Here is a 22829-nt window from a genome sequence, read left to right on the forward strand (position 1 = left end):
TTAATACAATTCACAGAGGTCAAATGGAGGGTGGCTAATTCTTGTACATAAGGTACTGTCATGTCCCCGCAGTAAAGAGAAATCATGGCTTTCTGATTCTCAAAGTACTAAACGGGCTACTCGTTGCCACTCCACTTTTAACCACAAATGTGTATTTGCACAGGAGAATTTAAAGTATCATCACATGAAGTGGGAAATTATCTACCACACTGCACATGATGGGGCAAAGACAGAATCAGGGTACTGATTCTGCAACCAAAAAAGGCATGTAAAAGGACTTACTGACTGCCCTAAAAATATTGCCCACGGGGTGTCTCTGTGAACCAAGGGCACTACTAAAACACTAGCTGAGTATCTAAAGCATTCATACTTGCAAGAGTACTTTTCCTTCTTTATCTTTCTTTTGCTCCTTTTCTCTTTTTTTATAAAGGTTTATTTATTTTTGAGAGAGGACCCGCGAGCTGGGGAGAGGCATAGAGAGAGGGGGTGGGACAGAGGATCCGAGGCAGGCTCTGTGCTGACGGCAGCGAGAGCTCAATGCGGGGGCTTGAATGCATGAACCCGAGATCATGACCTGAGCCGAAGTCGGATGCTCAACCGACTGAGCCACCCAGGCGCCCCTCTTTTGCTCCTTTTCACTGTCAGTATAGTTCACAGAAAGTAACAACCACCTCATAACAAACTTAAGACTGAGCACTTACTTGCTGCTTGCCACACTGGGTTCCGTCTGTTCACTGCCCAGGTGGCAAGAGCAAGGAAATAACTACTGAAGATGCTCCATACATTTCTGACTAAATGAACTGCACTTCTCGCTTGACATTCTTTTGGCTTTGCCTCCGTTGGGTGGTGGAGAAGGATTGAAGATGCATTGTGGACAGTGAAAAAGGCAAAATATGTATGCAACCAAGACCCACAGTTTCCAGGGCGCCTGGATGGCTCAGTCGGTTAAATGTCTGACTCTTTTTTTTCTATTTTTTTTATTAAAAAAATTTTTTTTAATGTTTATTTCTGAGACAGAGAGAGACAGAGCATGAGTGGGGGAGGGGCAGAGAGAGAGGGAGACACAGAATCCGAAACAGGCTCCAGGCTCTGAGCTGTCAGCCAGAGCCCGACGCGGGGCTCGAACTCACGGACTGTGAGATCATGACCTGAGCCAAAGGTGGACACTTAACCGACTGAGCCACCCAGGCGCCCCCAAATGTCCAACTCTTGATTTCAGCTCAGGTCATGATCTCTCTTGGGATTCTCTGTCTCCCTCTCTCTGTGTGCCTCCCCTGCTCTCTCTCTCAAAATAAGTAAACATAAAAAAAAAAAAAAAAAAAAAAAAAAAAAAAGACCTGCAGTTTTCACTGCCAGGAGTAGGCCAATGAGGAGAGCTTGCTCCTGTGTAAGCCCCACCCATGTGCCCCCTTGGCTCTGGGCTCACAGCACTTTCTGCATTTCACATCTGCTTAGGGGAAAAAGCCACTCTGTTCCTTTAGAAATGGGGTTACAGAGCAGAAGGGACCAGCACATCCTCATGTGTTGATTCTTGACACATTGTGAGGGAAGGTAATAGAAGAGTCTCTGAACTGAACTGTGCTTTACATTGAAGCATCTCATATTCTGAAGAAACACTTGGATGGAATATGCCGGTTGGGCAGGGGGAGGGGGGTGCGGGGGAAGAGGTTCATGGTGGATTATTCCATTCATTTAACCTTTTACAAAGAAACACTGAGGTCTGAACAAATTTATATTGCAGAGTAAATTCAGAAAGTTAATTATAGCTATAATTTGTTTTGTAGGAATGATTCTGAGCGGCTGCTGAGGTCATTCTCAGGGTGTTGCTATGGTAACAGGCACAAGGTACATTTCCAAGGCAATGTATGTGTAACAAGTGGCTGGCAGGAGCTCTCTCCTGATGTCAGGGAGACAGATCTCCCATGGTATACATGGGACTTCTTTAACTGTCTAGGAGACAAGACATATGCAAGAGTGCTAGAAAATGGGAGGTTTAGTTGATAAAACTCACCTTACTCCCATCCATCCATCCAATAACTTGTCATCGCTTTGAGATATTTCTAATTGATAACTTGGTAAGTGATTAAAAAAAAAAAGTCCTCACTATTTTTCCACGTGTGTTTGTCCCGTCAGGGTTCTCACACTCAGTGCGATCAGGGACCGTGACTACCTTTGTTCGTGTCTGGTCACCAACACTTAGTCGAAGGACTAGACACAGCAGCAGGTGCTCAACAGGTGACAAACTGAAACAATGTGGTGGAAAATGCTGTAGTGGTTAGAACAGCAAGTTACACCTTTTAGGAGAAAACACAGGAGTAAGGGGGTTGTTAGCTACCTATGTAATTACCTGGCTGGGATATTACTCGCCTGCATTACGTAAGAACTAAATTTTGAATTTAAATGCCTCTGACGAATGTAGAGACAAGACAGAAAGGAAAGGCATCATCTAGTTAATTTCATTTAGCAGCTGTACTTCCTGCTCCTCTCTAGGTCCTGGCCAAAGAATGATATAATTTGTATATCTGCTTTATGCTTGTCAATATCAAGCTTTCAGGCCTTGGAATTCCCTCTAAACCTGGGCAAATGGAGGGAGTGGTACTTTACAGACAGAAAATTCTCACACACTCTCCTTAATGGAAGAAACAGGTTTCTGATGGTTTTCAGTGAAAAACAGAGCAATAAGAAAACTCATGTAGTAAAGTTTCTTTCCTACCATGAGAAAAATGCAGGGTCATCTAGAAATCACTGATACATTTTGACCATGACATTCTCATAGGTGCTAAGGCCAGGAGACTCCCAGGACATAATCCCTGCCTTCAAGAAGTTTACCGACTTGTGGCAAGAAAAGGGTTATAAGAAGAGGCAAAATGGTGAAGTTTATTAGGGATAGAATGAACATTCACATATTTTGGACAGAGTCATTTTCTGGGAACTTGTTTGAACTGTCTCTAATCCTTGGTGATTATCCACAAAGCACCCTTCTGTAGTATGAGTGATTTGATTAAGGAAATCATGCCCATTAGTTTATCATCACACCTTGTAGCTGCTAAATTCTTTATATATTTAACTTCAGGGTCACCTGTGGCTACAAAAAAAATAAGAAATTCAGAAATAGGATGTAATTACTTTAAATGATTAAACATATAGGAGAAAAGCTTAACTGTCCCTAAAATAAAAGCTCCAATCAAAATAATTATGGCATTTTCTCTCTTGAATGTTTTTTTTTAAAAAAATGCCAATTATTCCTCTTTTTTGACAATAGGTTGTCAATAACAGTTTTGAGTTCACCTTCCCATTTAATCTGACATGTAACCAGAGCCTGTTTTTGACAGAAACATCTTTTTAAAATCGAAGAGAAAAAAACCCCCCATCTATGACTGGAAGGGTAATTGAAAAGAAATTAGAAATTAAGTGGCTTTTTTTAAAGGTAAGAAATATGAATAAAATTCAGAGATGACTCAGCAGGTAAACTATATCACATTACAGCTGTGGTTAAAAAAAAAAAAATGTAGTAAGTTACAGGCATACAACCCTCAGCAATTACACCAAAAGGGGGAATACCTGTGGGTGGCAAGTGAAAAAAGAAATCTCTGACATTTGGTATAAATCCAACCAAACATAGTAAGATAGATGAATAGCTCCTCGGAGTAGTTAACCTGCTATGGGCTGGTGCTGCGCATATGTGCCCGCATCCTTCAATTCCTGTGGAAGGGCCTGCTCTCAACAGGCTGCATTTATGACAGATTTGCAGCTCAAGTCAGACATTAAAAGGAAGTTCTGGCACAGAAAATGGCTCTGGGTAGAATTTCACATTTTTAATTATTGAAAAGAAGGTTAGAAAAACTAGGTCGGCTTCATCAAAAAACCTAAGAAGGCCTCATTGTAAGAGGAACAGTCTGAGGGGAGTTCAAAGCTAGATCACGCCAGGAGATCTTCTTTGACACTGTCCAAAGCAGCTGAAGCTAAGGAGAAAACCAGGAACACGTGATTCCCGTACAGGCACCATGTGACCACAGGGGCTCGAAGGCAAAAAATAAAAAAGACAGTCAAAGCAAACGTTCAAAGAACAACATGGAGGGAAGTAACAGTTCTGCGAAACTGCCAGTCGCTGGGGGCAGTCAAGTACAGGGTCTGGTGCCCAACCTCCTGCACCTGGCAGGTCTTGTTGCAGAAAGGAACCTGCCTGGTCATCTGGTTAGGCTGGTTAGCTGCACAGGATTACTCATTACGCAAACGCTCCCATCCCGGGAAGAGCTCATTTTGTGGGGGGGCAAACCAACTTTCCTCCTTCATTTTTAACACCTAGCACACCATGATCAGCGTTCAAGGAAGGGCAGCAGGTATCACGGGGAGTTGGGTCCTAAGAAGTTATTTGTTTTCAGTACAAAATTACAGATTTAAAACAAAGATCACCCAGTGGTAGCCAGTAGGTGATATCCTTATGGTTCATGAAAACAACTCAAGGGAGAATATTCTGGGGGATAAAAGAGAAGTCTAAGAAATCATGCATTTCAATTATCCTTGGCCAAAGAACTAAACCGACTCAGGAAAGCAGATTTGTAAAAGTAAATTAAGTGTCTCATAAAAAGATCCTATCGCTGCATCTGTTAAATAGTTTCAGGTTCTTAGGAATCTTATATATGGTTAGTTGATACGAATGCTTCAAATAAAGAGCCCATCGATGTCAAATGGAAAATGGGCCAGGCAACTTGTGCGTCTGCTTGGGTCATGGAGTTGGATTTTTCAGTCTGTTGCTCAAACAAATAAATCGATCTTATAATTAAAAGCAAAAGCAAAATGAGAAAAGAGAGAAGAAGAGAAAGAGAAAAAGGAAGGAAGAGGCCTTTTTCAATTTGCTGGTCTGGCTTTCTGCTTTGTTAATTTATTTGCCTTTTATGTGGTAACTTTCAAAGCTGCTGACTAATTCTGACAAAATTTTTACACTTCTAAAACATATCGGGGCGCCTGGGTGGCGCAGTCGGTTAAGCGTCCGACTTCAGCCAGGTCACGATCTCGCGGTCCGTGAGTTCGAGCCCCGCGTCAGGCTCTGGGCTGATGGCTCAGAGCCTGGAGCCGGTTTCCGATTCTGTGTCTCCCTCTCTCTCTCTGCCCCTCGCCCGTTCATGCTCTGTCTCTCTGTGTCCCAAAAATAAATAAACGTTGAAAAAAAAAATTTAAAAATAAAAAAAAAACATATCAAGAGGGGCGCCTGGGAGGCTCAGTTAAGCATCGGACTCCTCCTTTGGCTCAAGTCATGATCTCACCATTCGTGGGATCAAGCCCTGCATCAGGCTCTGTGCTGACAGCGCAGAGCCTGCTTGGGATTCTCTCCTTCTCCCCGTCTCTCTCAAGATAAATAAATAAATATGAAAAAAAGTAAAACAAAGCAATTCAAGAAACATCAGAAAACTGCTTTTTATCTTTGACTGCTTGTCCTGAAATGTAACGATAGTGCTTAATTCATTAATTTACACAAACTTATTGAAAATCTGTTATATGTTAAAGCTAATGCACTCTGTGTGTGTCAGAGGGAGGGGGGCTGGCACAGGGAGCTGGTACAAAATACTTAAGATATATATATCCTTTGCCTTGAGGGACAGGAGGCTACCTGGGAAGCTAAGATAGCACAGATGAATCAATTAAGAAATAATTAAGTGCCAAATTGTGAGCTGCTAACTATGAAGGCAATAAGGAAGGAGAGATGATTATGAACTGTAGTCACTAGAGAATAGTGTGGAGGAGATGTGGGGGATGAGTTACACTGAGCAGACAAAATGAGATTTGGGTAGGCAGAAACGAAGAGAAAAGAAAGATGGGAAGAAATTAGGAAAACCCAGAAGTTACTTACTTTCTTACTATTCAGTCATTCATCCAATTACTTTCTCCGAAAGTCTACACTGAAAGCTAGGTACTGTGCAAACATGGAGTGCCAACCATAAAATTAAAAAAAAAAAAAAAAAAAAAAAGATGTGAGTCCTGTCCTCAAGGAGCTTGTAGTCTGGCAATGGAGATGAATGTGCTTTAAATAACTACACTACAAGGCAGGGGCGCCTGGGTGGCTCCGTCGGTTGGGCGTCCGACTTCAGCTCAGGTCATGACCTCACAGTCCAAGAGTTCGAGCCCCGCGTCGGGCTCTGTGCTGACAGCTCAAAACCTGGAGCCTGCTTCGGATTCTGCGTCTCCCTCTCTCTCTGCTCCTCCCCTGCTCATGCTCTGTCTCTCTCTGTCTCAAAAATAAATAAATAAACATTAAAAAATTTTTAAATAACTAGAGGCTCCAGTGGTTGTAGGCAAGCATCAGCCATGAGAAAAAACACTACTGATTAAAGTAGGTATCTCAGTGTCACGTCCCCTTAACTTGGTTGGATGTTGGTTCTGTAAGATCAGAACTTTCATTCTGATAAGGATGATCAGGTCTGAGGAGCTGGTCATAGTCAACTAATTGCACTAATTACAGATCAAAATTCAACTCATTACTTTAAATCAAGATGCCATAGTGATAATGAAGCATCAGGGTCATCCAGTCAGAGTTAAAAGACTGCTTGGCAGGCAGGAGTCAAAATAAAGGGACCCAAATGACCTAAAGAGTTACATGGAGAGAGCAAGGTTCCAGAGCTCACTTGTGACTGAAGCTAGAGTTGTCTTCTGCTCAGGTACCTGTTCTATTACAAAAGGCTGTCAATTCTACCCTTGGATCCACTGATGGTTAAACCTATCACACTCTCCTTAACCAGCTGTTCCAGGTACAACAATGGGCAAAAGGCAAGACGTGTAAGACACAATCCTGGCTCTCAGAGTCAAATCAACTCAATGAACATTTCTGGTCATTCATAGCATCTTTGGTACTAGACGCTGTTTACATGGCATTGTAGAGGTACTGACAGGGAATATGATACAGGGTTCTCCGATGCCCACTTCCTATCAAGTTTTGTTGTGCAAAGCAGCACTTACTGAGTACTGTGGAAGGAATACAAGCCATCCATTCTCTCAGTATTCTGAAATTTAGCTTTGGGTTAATTCAGAGGACAGGGGCCCTAAGGTAAGTTCTATCTGAATGCAAGTGGACGCAGAATACCAGGTGCCTGTAAACATTCAGTCTTCTCTAAGACATATTTGAGTTGTGGGGGGAGAGAGGGGCAGGCGGTGGTAAAAATCAGACAGTAAATATTCTAGGCTTTGTGGGCCATACAGTCTCTGTTGCAACTATTTAACTCTGCCAATGGGTGCAAAACCAGCTATAGGTAATACATAAGCAAATGAGCGTGGTTGTGTTCCAATAAAACTTTATTTATAAAAAAAAAAAAAACAGGCAGCCTGTTTGGCCTGTGGGTTTGCCAATCCCTGTTCGGTAGTAACAACATTCCTGGTTTCAACTGGGGACAGTGCCGTCCCGGGGAGACTGTGGAGAAGAGGCCGAACTACAGAAGCTGAAGATGCTATGCCAAAGCGTGAGCGGGCAGCAAGCTGACAATATGAAGCATGTCACTCGCACCCGCTATGCCCTTCAGGCAGGGTGAATGAATGGCAGACAGGTGCCCTTTCCCTATTACATCGCAGTAATGAAGGTTAGAGTGTAAAGCATACCCAAGTCTTATCTTAGCATCTCTGAAGTGCCAAGGGTTCTAAAAAAGGAATAGTAAAGACCCGCATCTTAGAATCATCAGTTCACTGTGGAAGACAAAAATTTTGTTTGTTTTGTTTGTTTTATTCTTGCAAAGGGTTATTAGGAGATACGGCTCATTAGATGACAAAACAGAACAAAAATAGAAGTAAATATGTCACTCAAGTGAAAAAAAATGACATACTATTGTTGGTCTTTTCAAAAAGAGCAAACATATTCAATCTCCATGCCCTCTTCTGGGCTCAAGATGGCATTTTTAGTAATTTAACCATGTAGAGAATAATCTTTGTTCATTCCATTCTCAGGTAAATTTGGGGGTGCCAGGTTTTCACTTGACTGCATAGGATAATGGTTTCTCAGATAAAGGCAGTCTACTGTAATAGATCACAGGATTTCAGAATTTAGAAGGCAATTTAGAGATTATAGATCACACACCAGAGTCTGGAGCAAGTGGGGTTTACTTCGTCAAAACCCCAGAGGTGATGAGTGGCAGAGGGAACTCCATCAAAGACTAGACCTTGACCCAATGTTCTCTCGACAAGACGATAATCTTGTCTGTCTCCAAAAGCCTGCAGTAGGTTTACGCTTCCTTTTTATCAGCAGATGAAGAGTAAAGTCAGGATGGCTCCAAGTGTCAAAGGAAACACACCCTAGAGTTAACTATTGTGCTCATCAGTCAGGAACTTTTTAGCAAGGTATCTCTTCAAAAGAATTCAGCCCTAAATCAGGTGGATATACTGAGTCTACCTCTGAAATTCCTATTGCATTTTGAGCTCAACATTCAAATTCCTTGCACATTTTTTTTAAATTTTGTTTTATTTTAACGTTTATTTATTTTTGAAACAGAGAGAGACAGAGCATGAACAGGGGAGGGGCAGAGAGAGAGGGAGACACAGAATCTGAAACAGGCTCCAGGCTCTGAGCTGTCAACACAGAGCCCAACGCGGGGCTCGAACTCACCGACCCCGAGATCATGACCTGAGCCGGAGTCGGACGCTTAACAGACTGAGCCACCCAGGTGCCCCTCCTTACACATTTTTAAATTAAGTTAAAAATTTAGGCATGAGGTTAAAAGTAAGCTCCAACAGTGACTTACGCCCCAAAGCCAATTTACATATGTGTTTTGGATTTACAGAAAATTTCAAGAAGGTGTCTGATCTGCTGAGCTCCTTGGAGGGAACTTCAGGAAAGGCGAGATTAGGGATTATTTGGTCTCTTGAGGTGAACACAGACCAGTCTTTGCCCAAAGCCTGCAGTGTGAGGACTTCTCTCACTACGTGCCAATGTGATGGAGATTTAGTACTGTAGGCAGTGAACTCATTTGACCTGATGCTTCAGTATATTAAAAAAAGATGGTTAACCCCAGAAAAAAAAAAAAAAAAGTAAACCTACAGCCATCTGTTTATTGTGCTCTTTATCTAAAGATATTCAAAGCCCTCAGGCTTTTTTTTTTTAATCAATAACAAAAAAGTTAATAAGAAAATTCACAAAACTCTCCAGCATCTTAGAGTGCTATTTATTCTTTTGATCAATAAAATTAGAAGGATATACCAAATGAAAGTCAATTGCAAACTTATCCAAAACTGCTTATCCATCTCCTAGACTTTCCCATTTCCTTGCTCCTGGGCTGTCTGCCCACTGTTTATTATGATCAGTAAGTTGGCTAACCAAAGTAGAAAGAGGGAAGCTCAAATGACTTTGTTGTAGCTTTCTTACTGGCTCTAGTTTAACTCCAATAAAAAGTTAATGGATAGAGTATGGGGGGAAAGGGTTAGTGAGGCTATAATACGAGGCGCCTGGGTGGCTCAGTCGGTTAGGTGTCTGACTTTGGCTCAGGTCATGATCTCACAGTTTGTGGGTTTGAGCCCCGCACTGGGCTTTCTGCTGTCAGAGGGCCTGCTTCAGATCCTCCGTCTCCTTCTCTCTCTTCCCCTCTCTCACCTCCCCCCAACCCCCGTCTCTCAAAAATAAATAAACACAAAAAAAAATATTTTAAAAAAAGACTAGAGGCTAAAATAAAGAAATAATAATTCTGAATTATCCGTGACTTAGAACATCTTCCACGGTGTATGAATAATTGACATGTTGTTAAACTGGGTAGATTTTCTGGATGATAATCAAAACCCTGCTGGGTTTATTCTCCAGTAAACTCTACATAATTTTCCTTCTTGACCTCATATGTACGGAACTACCTATAGGCAACATTTATAAAGATTAATGAACAATTCGCATCTTCTATGGTGAGTGATTTACCTCATCATAGACATTTATCTATTAATCTATCATCTATTCATCTAACTATAGTCAATTTTCTATCTCTCTCTCAACCATCCATCCTCTGTAAAGCTGTATTTCACAGTGATTAAGATCTGGGGCTTTAGAAGAAGAAAAGTGATTTTGACTCCTACTCCGACTCTTACTAACTGTATGACTTTAACCAAGCTACTCAACCTCTTTGGCAACCGTTTCCTCTACTGTTTGATGGGGATGATAGGAAATATCTACCACTTTAGGCGGCTTTGAGGATTAAATGAAATAATGCATGTGGAATCTAACATATAGTAAGAATCTAACTACATACAGTACAGAAGTACACAATCTAACATAGAGTAAGTGTTCAGCAAACAGGAGTTACGATGATAACAGAACTTTCCAGAACTCAGACCTTCAAAAATAGCAGAAGAGAAAGAAAAAACAACTTTGAATGCTTTCACGGCTCTGACTTCACAGTTCATCTACAATGGCACCTACATCATGACCGCACCTACATCATGGTCAATGAAATAGTGGAAAATTACCCATCTATTATTTCATGGGACGATCATCTGTGAAGGTCAAACATAAGCAGTCACCATCAGGCTCTGAGGAGAGAGACACTTTAGTAAACACGGTAACAGGTACGAAAGAGATGTGCAAAGTACTAACCCACAGGACACAGTGACTCACTATCTTTGGTGTTGGGCAACACTTTCAGAGAACAGACCACTGACCAGGGTCTGGAAGGATGAAAAGGAGCTCAGCGCATAGGAAAGAATAAGGACATGCTTGGCCTCTGCTCTCAGTACTCCTGGCATGTGGCCAGCAAGACCCTCGCCATCAGCAGGATCCTGGAGACAACAGCTGTCATGCTGCCGACTCTGAGCAAATGTGCGTGGCCCTGATTCTCACACTGCTAGAGATGACATCTGTACGTGTCACCTGAATCTAAACTGAAGAACCACAAGCGGAGACACTGCTCGAGAGAGGTGGTCCTGAGCTCTGGAAGAGTTCCGGAAGGTGATGATATTGTTTAAGAAATCACGTCCAGAACACCAGTGAGGTGTTGTTTAATTGTAAAGATAGAACAATGCAGAAAAATCTTTAAGAAGTATAGGAGGGAGATACAAATACTAAAAATACACCAGTCGGGGACACACAAAAATGTCAGAAAAGAGGTAACAGCTATCTGGAATACAGAGTCAAGAATTATTTTGAATTATTTCTATTTCATAGTTATTCTGTGAAAATGAAGTCAGTACTGGGAATCAACGGTGCTCAAGATATGGGGCCCCCAAGGTTTTGAGTGTTCTTCCTGCGCTTCCCAGAGCATCCGCTCGGGCTACACACACGTGAAATGAAGGAGTAGGTGGGTGAATCCCGAAAGCCACAGGTCCTATCTTTGTGGTGGGAGGGCTTTCCTAGCTGAGGGAAAGGAAAAGTGCGCGAGCCTAACTGGGGAAGAAAAAGGGGTCTCTAATACTCAGGGCTCCTGACACGGTGGGATTAAAGGCCGGCCAGCCAAGCTGTTGGCCATCAATCTATAAAGAGGACTAACTCATCTTGGGAAGAGACCAGAAACACGGGGCCAGCTAACTCAGGTTTCCACATACAACTCCTTACATAACTGGTAGGAATACCCTGGTTCTACTTCCCTTGAAGTAAACAGTCTTCTAGCGAAAATAAAGAGCGGAGGGGAAACCCCAAACAAAATACAAAACGCCTCCCTAGGTTTCATGTAGCTAAACTGACCAAATGTTCCTGCTTAACCAGGATTCCCAGGTTATGCCTTTTATTTCAGCCTATTAATAGCAACCCCTTCCTTCTCAAAATGTCCTCATTGGAATGGTAAGTTGTATAGTCACCATCTATTTAGTCTATAGAACAAGATACTGTAACAAAAAGATGGAAACATATACTTTTTAGTAGAAAATTTGTTAAAAGATAATCAAATAGGGGCGCCTGGGTGGCGTAGTCGGTTAAGCGTCCGACTTCAGCCAGGTCACGATCTCGCGGTCCGTGAGTTCGAGCCCCGCGTCAGGCTCTGGGCTGATGGCTCAGAGCCTGGAGCCTGTTTCCGATTCTGTGTCTCCCTCTCTCTCTGCCCCTCCCCCGTTTATGCTCTGTCTCTCTCTGTCCCAAAAATAAATAAATGTCAAAAAAAAAAAAATTTAAAACATACAGGTTGAAAAAAAAAAAAAAAAAAAAAAAAAAAAAAAAAGGGGCGCCTGGGTGGCGCAGTCGGTTAAGCGTCCGACTTCAGCCAGGTCACGATCTCGCGGTCCGTGAGTTCGAGCCCCGCGTCAGGCTCTGGGCTGATGGCTCAGAGCCTGGAGCCTGTTTCCGATTCTGTGTCTCCCTCTCTCTCTGCCCCTCCCCCGTTCATGCTCTGTCTCTCTCTGTCCCAAAATAAATAAATAAACGTTGAAAAAAAAAATTAAAAAAAAAAAAAAAGATAATCAAATAGCACCAGCCAAGGAAACAGCCTTGTATTTCACAGAAGAATACCAATGTGGACCAAATGATAAAAGTAGAAAATGTACTCTTTTCCAAATCCTAAGGGAAGCATTAAATCACACAAGACTTATCAAATGGAATGGAAGCCATTAAGTGAAGAGTTGATGGGGAACGAGAGATCACCCAGTGACAAAATAACACCACACAGATTGCTTTTGGTGGCAAAAGGAAAAATAGAACTTTATAAGGGAGGGCGTCAGCGCCCTAATACCGTGGGGAGCCTTAGCTGCGCCCATGATGGGCAAACAACATCTCTTAAAATGCAATTTACTCACAATTAGCTTGAATCGAATCAAGTCTTTAAATGTAATTTCCAGCTTACAGTAAATTCAAGAGACAACGGAGCAAGTTAATTCATACTACATAAGGCAATCAGGCTAATCTCTTCAACATGCCAGTGAAATGCATACAGGCCTCTACTAGATCACGAGAGCCTAAGGGACATATAAACCAACGCAACGTGTAGTCCTAAAACCGACCTACTCTATAGGACATCTTGGAAGAATTTGGGAAGTGGGACTGTGAACTGGGTATAATGACAAAAAGGACTGACGATTAATTTTAGGTGTAATACAGTATTATTTACTATGTGGGGAAATGTCCTTTTTTTTTTAAAGAGATAGATCCTGAAATGTGGGTATGTAAGGATCTGTGATAATTTACTTTCTTACTTCTGCACACAAATATGGTTAAAAAAGAATTAGGTGTATGTGCATACACATAAACCCACATCTATCTATCTATCTATCTATCTATCTATCTATCTATCTAGTACAGAAAATCAGCTTCTCCACATCGCCATTAGGGGAAAATAGAACTGTTTAAAGAATAATCATTTGAAGGAATTTAGATCAGCCTGCCCCAGCTGCCCCCACATGTCTGTCTGACTCCAGCATAAGGGATGTGTCCAAAGGCATGTTTCTATGGTTCACGCAGCCTATACAACAGGATTCTCAGACAGCGGCTTTCCCAAAATCACAGTGCTAACAGGAGGTTCAAGAAATGGTCTTAAATAGCTCTTTCCTTAAAATAGCAGATGTTGCCATGTCCTCTTATTGTACTAACTAACGGGCACCTGTCTAGAAATCCACAAATCTAAGCTAAGGAATGTCACCAGACAAGGTGTAGAGCCTTGTTTCAAGGAATATATGTGCAGCAGCTGATACAGGTGTCCTCGGTGCACACAGGAATCACTCACAGGGTCTATTCCCAGAGCAGAGGCAAAATCATTTCCTAAGGGGGAACCCTGACCTTGGTAAGCACATAATCATTCGACACTGCTGCCCTGATGCCCTAATGGCAAGACCTCTCTGTAGGGAGAAAAGTTACACATGGGTAAAGACTAGAACAGGTGAGAAGGGGGAGAGACGGGATTTATGATAAAAGTTAACAGATCGGGGTTAGAGGCGATGAGAGACTGGAGGATTTATTAGTAAAAAGAACTTGGTAACGGGGGATTCATTCCTTACTAAGGGTCAGGAGAGGCATCACGGCAGCACAGTGAGAAGTGGAGAGGAGTGACAGGAGAACTCGAGAATGACAGATGAGGGTGGAGGGCAAGCAAGCAGATAGGAGGAGACATACTGAGCAGGAACAGGGAACAAGGGATAAAACACAACAGCACCATGGGGAGATAGATGAAATCTGAAATGGCAAAGCAAACATAAGGACAGAGGGGGCAGGAAGTAAGAGAAAGACAGCTGGTCAAAGGTTGAGGGGGCAGAATTTGGAAGAGACAAGAGCTGACTGCATCTCTCATCTCTGCACTCACAGAAACTTACACAGTAAAGGTTCCGGAGGGAGGGCGGGAGGGAGGGACGAGGGGCGAAGGCAGGCAGGCAGGCAGCGAGTGGAAGAGAAGCGACAGAAGGGCAGTGAGATGAAGGTGTGGAAGAAGGAAAGAGAAAATAAGGAATGAGGAAAGCACACATTCCACAGGCACACCAGGGGATTAACACTAGTTAAAACACGACGGACATGGGGATCATGAGCCTTCTATGCCACGTTCTAGAATTACGTAATGCAAATTTACCATAGGAATACAAGCACTGCTGTGACCAGGCCACATTTCTGTGGCTGACCTGAATCGTAACTGATCTTACGCAAATGCCTAGAATCAAAGTCGAAACGTGATCTACTATATTGAGAAAACAGAACTGATCAGCTCTTGGATCTTCCAGGCACCATGTGTGATGCCAACCAGCCTGTGGGGCTCCTCATTTTCCCCAGGGTCCTGCTCTCATCCAGTGGGTCACTTCATATGAACTGGCCTGAGGCTGTGGACTTTTTTCCATCCATTCTTCTGTCCGCCCGGAACCAACAGCAAGAAGCGAAGCCTGGGTTAACATAATTAATGGAGACAGAAATCTGGCTAAATACTACAAAAAGTCCATTTTTCAGGCGCCTGATTATCTAGATTGCTGACTACATTGATTACATTAATCCAACAATTGCCAGATCTTCACTTTCTTTCTGTTGGGCGAGATTTAATCTAGAGAACTAACAAATCTCTCTAGGATGCAAATCTCTCCCAGGACACGTGATTTTGATTGACAGCTCACCAAATAATTTTGGAATGCATGCAAAATTAGACTCGCACGCAATTTTCATGCAAAGGCAAACCTGTCCATCAACATAACAGTGGTTCCCCGAGAGCAGTCAAGGTTCTGTGTCTGGAAACTAGAAACTAGGAAGTGTGATGTGTGAGAAGGCATAATCGAGAGTATTTGTTTGGGGTTTTTAATGTGTGTACGTGTTTTCTGGCACATGACAAAAGGATCAGAAATTTGTATGAAAAGTTATCATTACAGGATTTCAAATCACAATGGAGTACGCGTCTGAGTATTGCTGGTCTGCAATTTGGGGGAAGCAATGGGTGGGTAAATTCAGATTCCTTGAGTTTTCAGTTTGGTTTTCAAATGGAAAACAGTACAAGAAATACTCTCTCTGACTCACGATGCCAGTCTGTCCCTTAGAAGAGTCTAAATGTATGAGGTTGGCACAGGTTTAACATCTGTACTTCCTAACTGGAGTTTGAGGCAGATACCGAATACAAGTGCAAGAATACAGAAGTTATCGCTGCAGAGCACACGAAACTAAAGAGAAAGATCCAAGGGGCCTCCTTGATGAATACTCACTATTTGGTAGAGTCAGACAACTGATATTCTCGTCGTCTATCATAGCATTCCTGGATTCCAGGATCATTCCATAAACTCTTTATTGCATCTACGTATGGATTCTCGAAAGCAGACACCTTCTCCACATCGACTTCTCGAACTAATTGTGCATGAGCCTGTTGAAAACAAACAAATACAGCAGTTTTAATCTCGCTGTCACTGAAAACTGCCTTTGGTTTGCACGTCACACTGCGCACAACTGAGGTTTTCCTTCATGTGCTCATTTTCAACCTGGTTTATCAAAAAGCAATGCTTCATTTCTTTTTTCCTTACAGAGAATCCAGTCCCAAATCTTTCCCTCTACAGTAAACCTGGAGGCTACATAATGTTGATTAGAGGAAAACAGTGTTCAGCTTCCCATCAGAACAATGAGGATGTCATGCTACACATATGATCATTTCTGGTGATTATCATAATCCTAAAGCAAAGAACAGGAATAATTATGCCCTCTGTATTTATAGTTCATTATAATCAAACACATAATACACTCAGCCCTTGAGTTTACGTCTTAGCATAAACTTAATCAGACTCTTCAGCTAATAAGGTTTAATTTCTATCATTCCCTTTCAAGATAGGATATAAAACCCCCAGAAAAACAATTATTATCAATGATTTAATGTGAAACACAGTAACCACTCCCCCTCCATTCCAACACACCTTGACTTCCAGAATCTTTATTTCATACATGCCTTATCAACATTATCAGACTGAGAATTCTATTCAACTTTTTAACAAGGAGAAAGGACTTTGTTATTTTCATTACAACATTTAGTAGGAAAAAGGTAAGGAGATTTTAAAAAGGTTTTTGAGGGGCGCCTGGGTGGCTCAGTCGGTTAGGCATCCTGACTTCAGCTCAGGACATGATCTTGCTATTCGTAAGCTCCAGCTGTCAGCATAGAGCCCGGCTAGGATCCTCTGTCCCCTGCCCCCCACCCCTGCTGCCAGTCCCTCCTCCATTCTCTCTCTCTCTCTCTTCCAAAAACAAATAAAAGCATTTAAATTTTAAAAAAATGTTTTCAGTCAAAAATGACTAATGGCTTAGTCGATTGGGCTTCCAACTTCGGCTCAGGTCATGGTCTCATGGTCCGTGAGTTCAAGTCCCGCATCAGGCTCTGTGCACAGCCCAGAGCCTGGGGGCCTGCTTTGGATTCTGCGTCTCCCTCTCTCTGTCCCTCCCTGCTCACGCTCTCTCTCTTCTCTCTCTCAAAAATAAATAATAAAATCTTAACAAAAATAAAACAAAAAATGTTTTCAATAAGAGTGAAATCAAAATGTGGTACAGTCAACCCAGAATATACCACTGCCTAAAATCCCTGTCAAAATAAAAACCCTGCTCACATCCATCCATATATACTATATATATAGTATATTCATTTAATTACATTATATCAATATATGTATGCAAATTATACATACATATAAATATAACTGCCTTGGAGACTGGAGGTAGGTAGCTGATAATACATTTACACTCTTACTTGCAGAAATACAAACTTACAAACTAGGTTAGTGGATGGCTTATCATGATCACACGGTGACCTAATTATTCATTTCAAAGGGTTTTAAGCAGATGGAGTTTTAATATATTTCAAAAAAAAATCAGTTTAATCCATGTGAGACCCTGTCTGGTTCCCCAACTTTACCTACCTTCCCTTGCAAGTGGGAAGGGCCCCATATCATTAGATTAATCTGGACTTAAGTAAGGTTTTAAGAAGCCTAAAATGACGAGACTGAAGAAATCACCTTTCTTGTTAGTTCTGTTCTGACCTTGACAGATCTAGTAACCGAGAAGTTCTAGCTCTGCTCTGGACCCCAGTCTTGGAAAAGAGATCCCTGTAGTTGCTTTTGTACCTAGTCCCTGTCCAGGCGATCTGTTCTGTTATCCCAGCAGCGAGCGATCTTGCCAGCCTGGAGTCCTGTTCCTCAGTTCTACTCCCGGCGAGCCTTTCTTAGTCACAGGTCCTGCCCAGCAAGTATGTCTCATACCTCCGCAGGGAGATCTACAGTCAGGTTTCAACCCTTGCCTCTGCCTGTGCTCACTGCAAGTTCAAACTCAGTGTCCAGAGATAGGACAATGATCACATCCTTGGTATAATCTTAAATTAGAACCCCTACAGCTACATCTGCATTACAGGGTTCTCTGGAGGATTCTGGGGATCTTGTGGGGCAGCTGGGTGCAGAAGCAGGGATCTACAACATGGCTTCCTGCTGGATATACTCTAAAGACAGGGTTTTCAATCTGACTCTACTTCTTCTTATGACCCTGGGTAAGTTACTTAACCTTTCCACATTTTATTTCTGGTGGGGAACATATACTGTCCCACCAGCCTCATGTTGTTTTGTGTTGTGTTCTAGTACTATAGCTCAGTGATTCTCAGAAGCTGGTCCGCACACCATCAGCGTTCCGTGGGAATTTGACAGAAATCCAAATCCCCTGATCCTCAAACCTTGTGAATCTGAAACTCTGGAAATGAGGCTCAACAATCTGTCTTAAGATTCTGATGCATGCAAAAGTTTGAGGGCCACTGCAGATTACAAAGCTCGCAGATGCTAGTTGTTCTGATCATAATTAATTGCCTTGCTGGCCAGGAATTGTTACGGGAAGCTAAAGAGAAGAGGCTCACAGAGGCAACAATCATTCCAAAGCAGATGTCACTGACAGATGTTCTTAAGGGCCAGAAAGCCAGGGAAATGACTCAATGGGCCGGATACAGGCAATAGGGAGTAATGGGAACTGCGGCACAAATATATTCCCTAATTAAAGAAGGCAGCTGCTCCTTAACTCCAACGAATTGTTGCCATTGGCAAGGTTGGCCCATTGTTGCCTGATCTTTCAATTTTTCAAGGAAGCCAAAAAAAAAAAAAAATCTAGGCTTTTCTGTGAAATAGCCCTAATTTTAGGTCTTGGCAACACTATACAAGATAAATAAAACATATCTGTGACTGAGCTACATCAGGGGCCATTCAACTGCAACATATGTTCCAAGAGATGCTCTTCTGGGTGGCTCAGTTGGTTAAGCATTCCGACTTGAGCTCAGGTCATGATCTCACGGTTCACCAGTTCGAGCCCCACAATGGGCTCTGTGCTGACAGCTCAGAGCCTGGAGCGTGCTTCGGATTCTGTGCCTCCTTCTCTCTATGCCCTTCCCCCACGCTCTCTGGCTCTCTCTCTCTCTCTCTCTCCCCTCTCTCTCTCAAAAATAAACAAGCATTAAAAAAAAAAAGATGCTTTTTCATTGGCTTCCCTGATAAGCTTGACCACTAACACTGTCCTGCACAGAATCTAAAACACAGTAGCTGGTTACTGGTTAACACATGCTAATGAGTAGGTAATTTTCAGTATTTTTCTACAATAATATTTAGACAAACGTTTATATATCCATAGGGAGAAATGGTTGGGACCAAACTCTGAATGGGGTAAAAGCTACATGGTAACACAAGTTAGCATACGTACTATTTCTTCAATGCTGTTGATACTCACTATACTGGGCCAGTCTTGTCATTTGGAAGAAGTTCTGTTTCAGCATCTAGAGAAGTTAGCTTCTGCCAGAGAAAAGACCTTCAACACACCAGCCGCTTTTCACTATTATGATTAAATGTTTACTGGACCCCAATGGAAAGCTAGGTAATAGAGCAATTAGAGAACCAGATGTAATTCTTTCAGGGGGTGGGGGGAAATGGTTCATACAGATGGCAGCCCAACAAAGCACAGGGTTATGTGCTCCAGGAGTAGGAACGAGAGGGAATATTTGCATGTCCATCCTTAATTTCAGCTGACTGCCAGGGCATTAAAAAAAAAAGACAACATTCTCAACAGCGTATAGTTGTGACTTTCCACAAGAGCCTGCTGCTGTAAAATGACACCGTTTTCTATTGCCAGACCTGTCATTTCTTATCTCAGGCTACCTCTGCTTGCTTTCACTCACCATTGGAATGCCTTCCCTCTTCCTCTCTTTAGCTCTTGTTCCAGGGCTGTATCCTATGCTGCCTCTCCCCCCGGAAGTTATTTCCATTTGCTTCGCCTCCAAAAAAGTTATCTTTGCATCCTTTGCACCACGGAACTTCTATATTTTGCTTTATGTCAATAGTTACATCTTGACTTATCCCCCTTCTAGACTATACAATGAGGGAACAGGCTGTAGCTTATTGGTTCTAATTTCTTTGGGGGCCCATACAACCAATATGTGTCTAATTTAAGTGCGCTTAAAAAATACACAGAAACACAATGCCAGGTGCTACAGGTCAAAGTCAGTTTCTCAAGGAAATCTATTACCCGTTACTACTCTCATACAAGGGCACAATCCTCAGCAACACTTATCGGGGTGGCTGGTGCACATCTATTTGTGTGATATTTGTTAGTATCTTCCTCTCCGTTCACAGAAGAAGTTGCGAGACACGCGCAACACTGCTCAGGACCTGGCAGAGTGCCTGTCACATGGGAGATGCTCAATACAAATTTACTGAATGAAGGATACAAGGAAGGAAGAGTAAAAACTGCACCATCTTGCAACCAGGACATCTATCTTCCAGTCCTGGCTTTACCCATAATGCTAACTGGCCATGACCCTTAGGAGAAAGCCCAGTTCTTTCTTTTAGAACTTCATTTTCCTTGTCTATAACATGATGCCACTAGACCAAATCAAGGACTCATCCGGCCACAAGTAATATGATTACAAACATAGAGGACATGCATCTAGGATGCATACAGCACCCAGGAGCATGTCATACCATGTACTGAAACAACATTTCACTATTTCCAACCAGCGCCTCAGGAACAGAACACAGTAAGTCTGTACACGAGTAATGCTACATAAGGACTGAGCAAACAGAACTCACCACCGACAGAGGAGATCAAACGCCATGTCAGAGAGAAGACAGGATTTAGCTGTCAGGTGGAGATAAAGACACACGATGCTTCCAGGGAGGAGGAAGAAATGAACAAAGGCTCAGAGGACAAAATCAACATGGCACTCTCTCTTAACTGTGAAAACACCAGTCTAGTGAGGAAGTTTCATGCTGACTCTTAATTCAAACTAACCTCCCCCTCTGAGAAAGTTCCAATACTAGTCTCAACTATGAACCCTAACTCAGAAGTCAATGTGTACCATCTATGAAAGAATATCACTCTCAAAAAACACAGGTCACCACTTGGCTTTGACCCATATCAGAATCTCAAAGTCACCTTTACTGTCTCTTAGACTTCATTGTTTAATTCCACCCTTGCTGTTTGGGAAAATGACATCCAAATATAATCAACCGTAATTTGCATTTATGTAAGAACGTTCTCTGAAGTTCCGTAAGTTATTTAAAAGTATGACAGCATTTTACAAAATACACATACAATCTTAAAACTGCTTCTATAAATGTCCCCAATGAAAGTAAATCCTCTCAATTTCCTTTGTAAAAAATATTCTGGATGCGTTAATAATATTCTTTTGCTATGTGAGAATAGGAACTCTATTTGTTTTCTTCTATTTGTCCAAATGCCCAATGTGAATAATAGTGAAAACCACAAGCAATCATGCAAAATTAAATAATTATAAATGAAAAAGCCTAACTATGATGAAAAGGAAAGAATTCATTTCTAATAATATAAATAACAATTACAGAGGACTACTGCGCTCGTTTGGAACTCTGTACACAGTAAACAGGTATGAGTTCATCAAACAGAATGTAAAATACAATTCTATTTCATTTCAAGTTACAGTGGAACACACTGGAAATATTTAATGATGAATGCTCGCTTTCAGTGTTCTTAGCCAGCTGGTGGCCAGCCTTAGCGGAACTCTGTGAAGACGAAGTAGCTCCTCTTAGGAACTCTGGCAGAATTCTAGGGAAAGACCACATGGAAACCACAAGATGTGCCAATGTGGTAATGTCTTGTTTTCACGACTCGGTGGTCATAAAATTCAGGTAAATCTTGGACGTGTTGGTATTTCCATGGTGGCTTCGGCAAAGGGAAGGCGGAACTGAGTCCCCACCAACGTGGGTCTTGCCCTGCCCACAAAAGGCCAAGCCTTCGGATGACATAAAAAGGACCTTATAATCACTTTGGAAGGATTTTCAAAAACCCATTAACAGCTCGGGGGTGGCTTTAGGCTAGAATGTCGCACTTATTCCGGTTCCTACAACCCAGAAGTAGAAAACCAAATGGTAACTTCCACATTTGTGGAAGCTCTCAGACACAACATTCAGCAGCTCATTAGGGCTGCTCTGTTTGAAAGGGCGCCCAACACAAGCAAAAGACCTCTGAATTAGAGTCTGAAACACTGTCAGAGTCTGTTTTAATTCTGAACCAAGGCTCAAATCATCTCATTTTTGTTTTTCCTTGGTGCGTATTTCCATTTTCACATTTGACTCTAAAAAACAAAACAAAACAAAACAAAACAAAACAAAACAAAACCCTGCAGACTCCTAAATAAAGTGTGGGGGGAAGACATCCCATGCTTTGTGTTTTATTTTCTTTTGTTCTAAGGAAGCACAGAGTAAAATAAGGGACTCTGGGATGAGATTGCTGTGTTGTGAGCCCACCTTCACCCTGCGTGAACAGATGGGACCCTGGGCACGCTATTTAACACTTTTAAACCTCTGGTTCCCAATCTGTCAAATGAGGGTAGAAACAGAACTTACCTTAGAAGGCTTAAGAGGCAGAATGCACCTAAAATACGTAAAGGCAGAGCCTAACACCTAAAGCTACCAGTTACAGAAAAAGCAAAAGAAAAGGAAAAATAGCACAGAACACATCATAATAGTACTCTGGAGGTCATACTGAATCCTGGATCTCTGAGTCCTCAAATTGGTAAACACCTTTCAGCATAACATTTCCTACAGAAAACTTGGATGACAGCTATCATTTCTTAGACCACTTCACCTTCTCTGACTTCATCACAACTTAAAGAGCTGACCTTCATTAAGGTGCATTACACACAGGCCACAGTTGTGGTGGATGAATCTTTTTATGACCATTACCGCATAAATGACAAAGGACAGCAAAGTCACACCGAGCTCCTGCCGGCTGGGTTCACGTGGCAAATGACTCACTCCCACAGAAGAGCCTCTCCACACTTAGGATTCAACTGGTTGCTCAACAAAATTACAAATTACTACGTGATGCAAACTTGTTTTTTTTTTTTTTTTGAGAGAAAGAGAAAGCTTGAGTGGGTGAGAGGCAGAGAGAGCAAGAGAGAGAATCTCACGCAGGCCCTGAGCTATCAGCATGGAGCCCAACGTGGGGTTTGATCCCACAAACCACGAGATCG

General features: G+C 42.2%; 1 protein-coding gene across 3 annotated transcripts in view; it reads right to left on the reverse strand.

The window, feature by feature from the left end:
* GNAQ (G protein subunit alpha q) overlaps positions 1-22829 on the reverse strand; it is a 317284-nt gene that overhangs the window by 88947 nt on the left and 205508 nt on the right. For all 3 annotated transcript variants that reach the window (XM_023243369.2, XM_019815794.3, XM_023243370.2), the window contains exon 3: positions 15532-15686. In XM_023243369.2, coding sequence (XP_023099137.1) covers positions 15532-15686 — 155 coding nt within the window. The remainder of the gene's footprint in view (positions 1-15531; positions 15687-22829) is intronic.

This window comes from Felis catus, chromosome D4, assembly GCF_018350175.1.
Source record: "Felis catus isolate Fca126 chromosome D4, F.catus_Fca126_mat1.0, whole genome shotgun sequence".
Classification (NCBI taxonomy): domain Eukaryota; kingdom Metazoa; phylum Chordata; class Mammalia; order Carnivora; family Felidae; genus Felis; species Felis catus.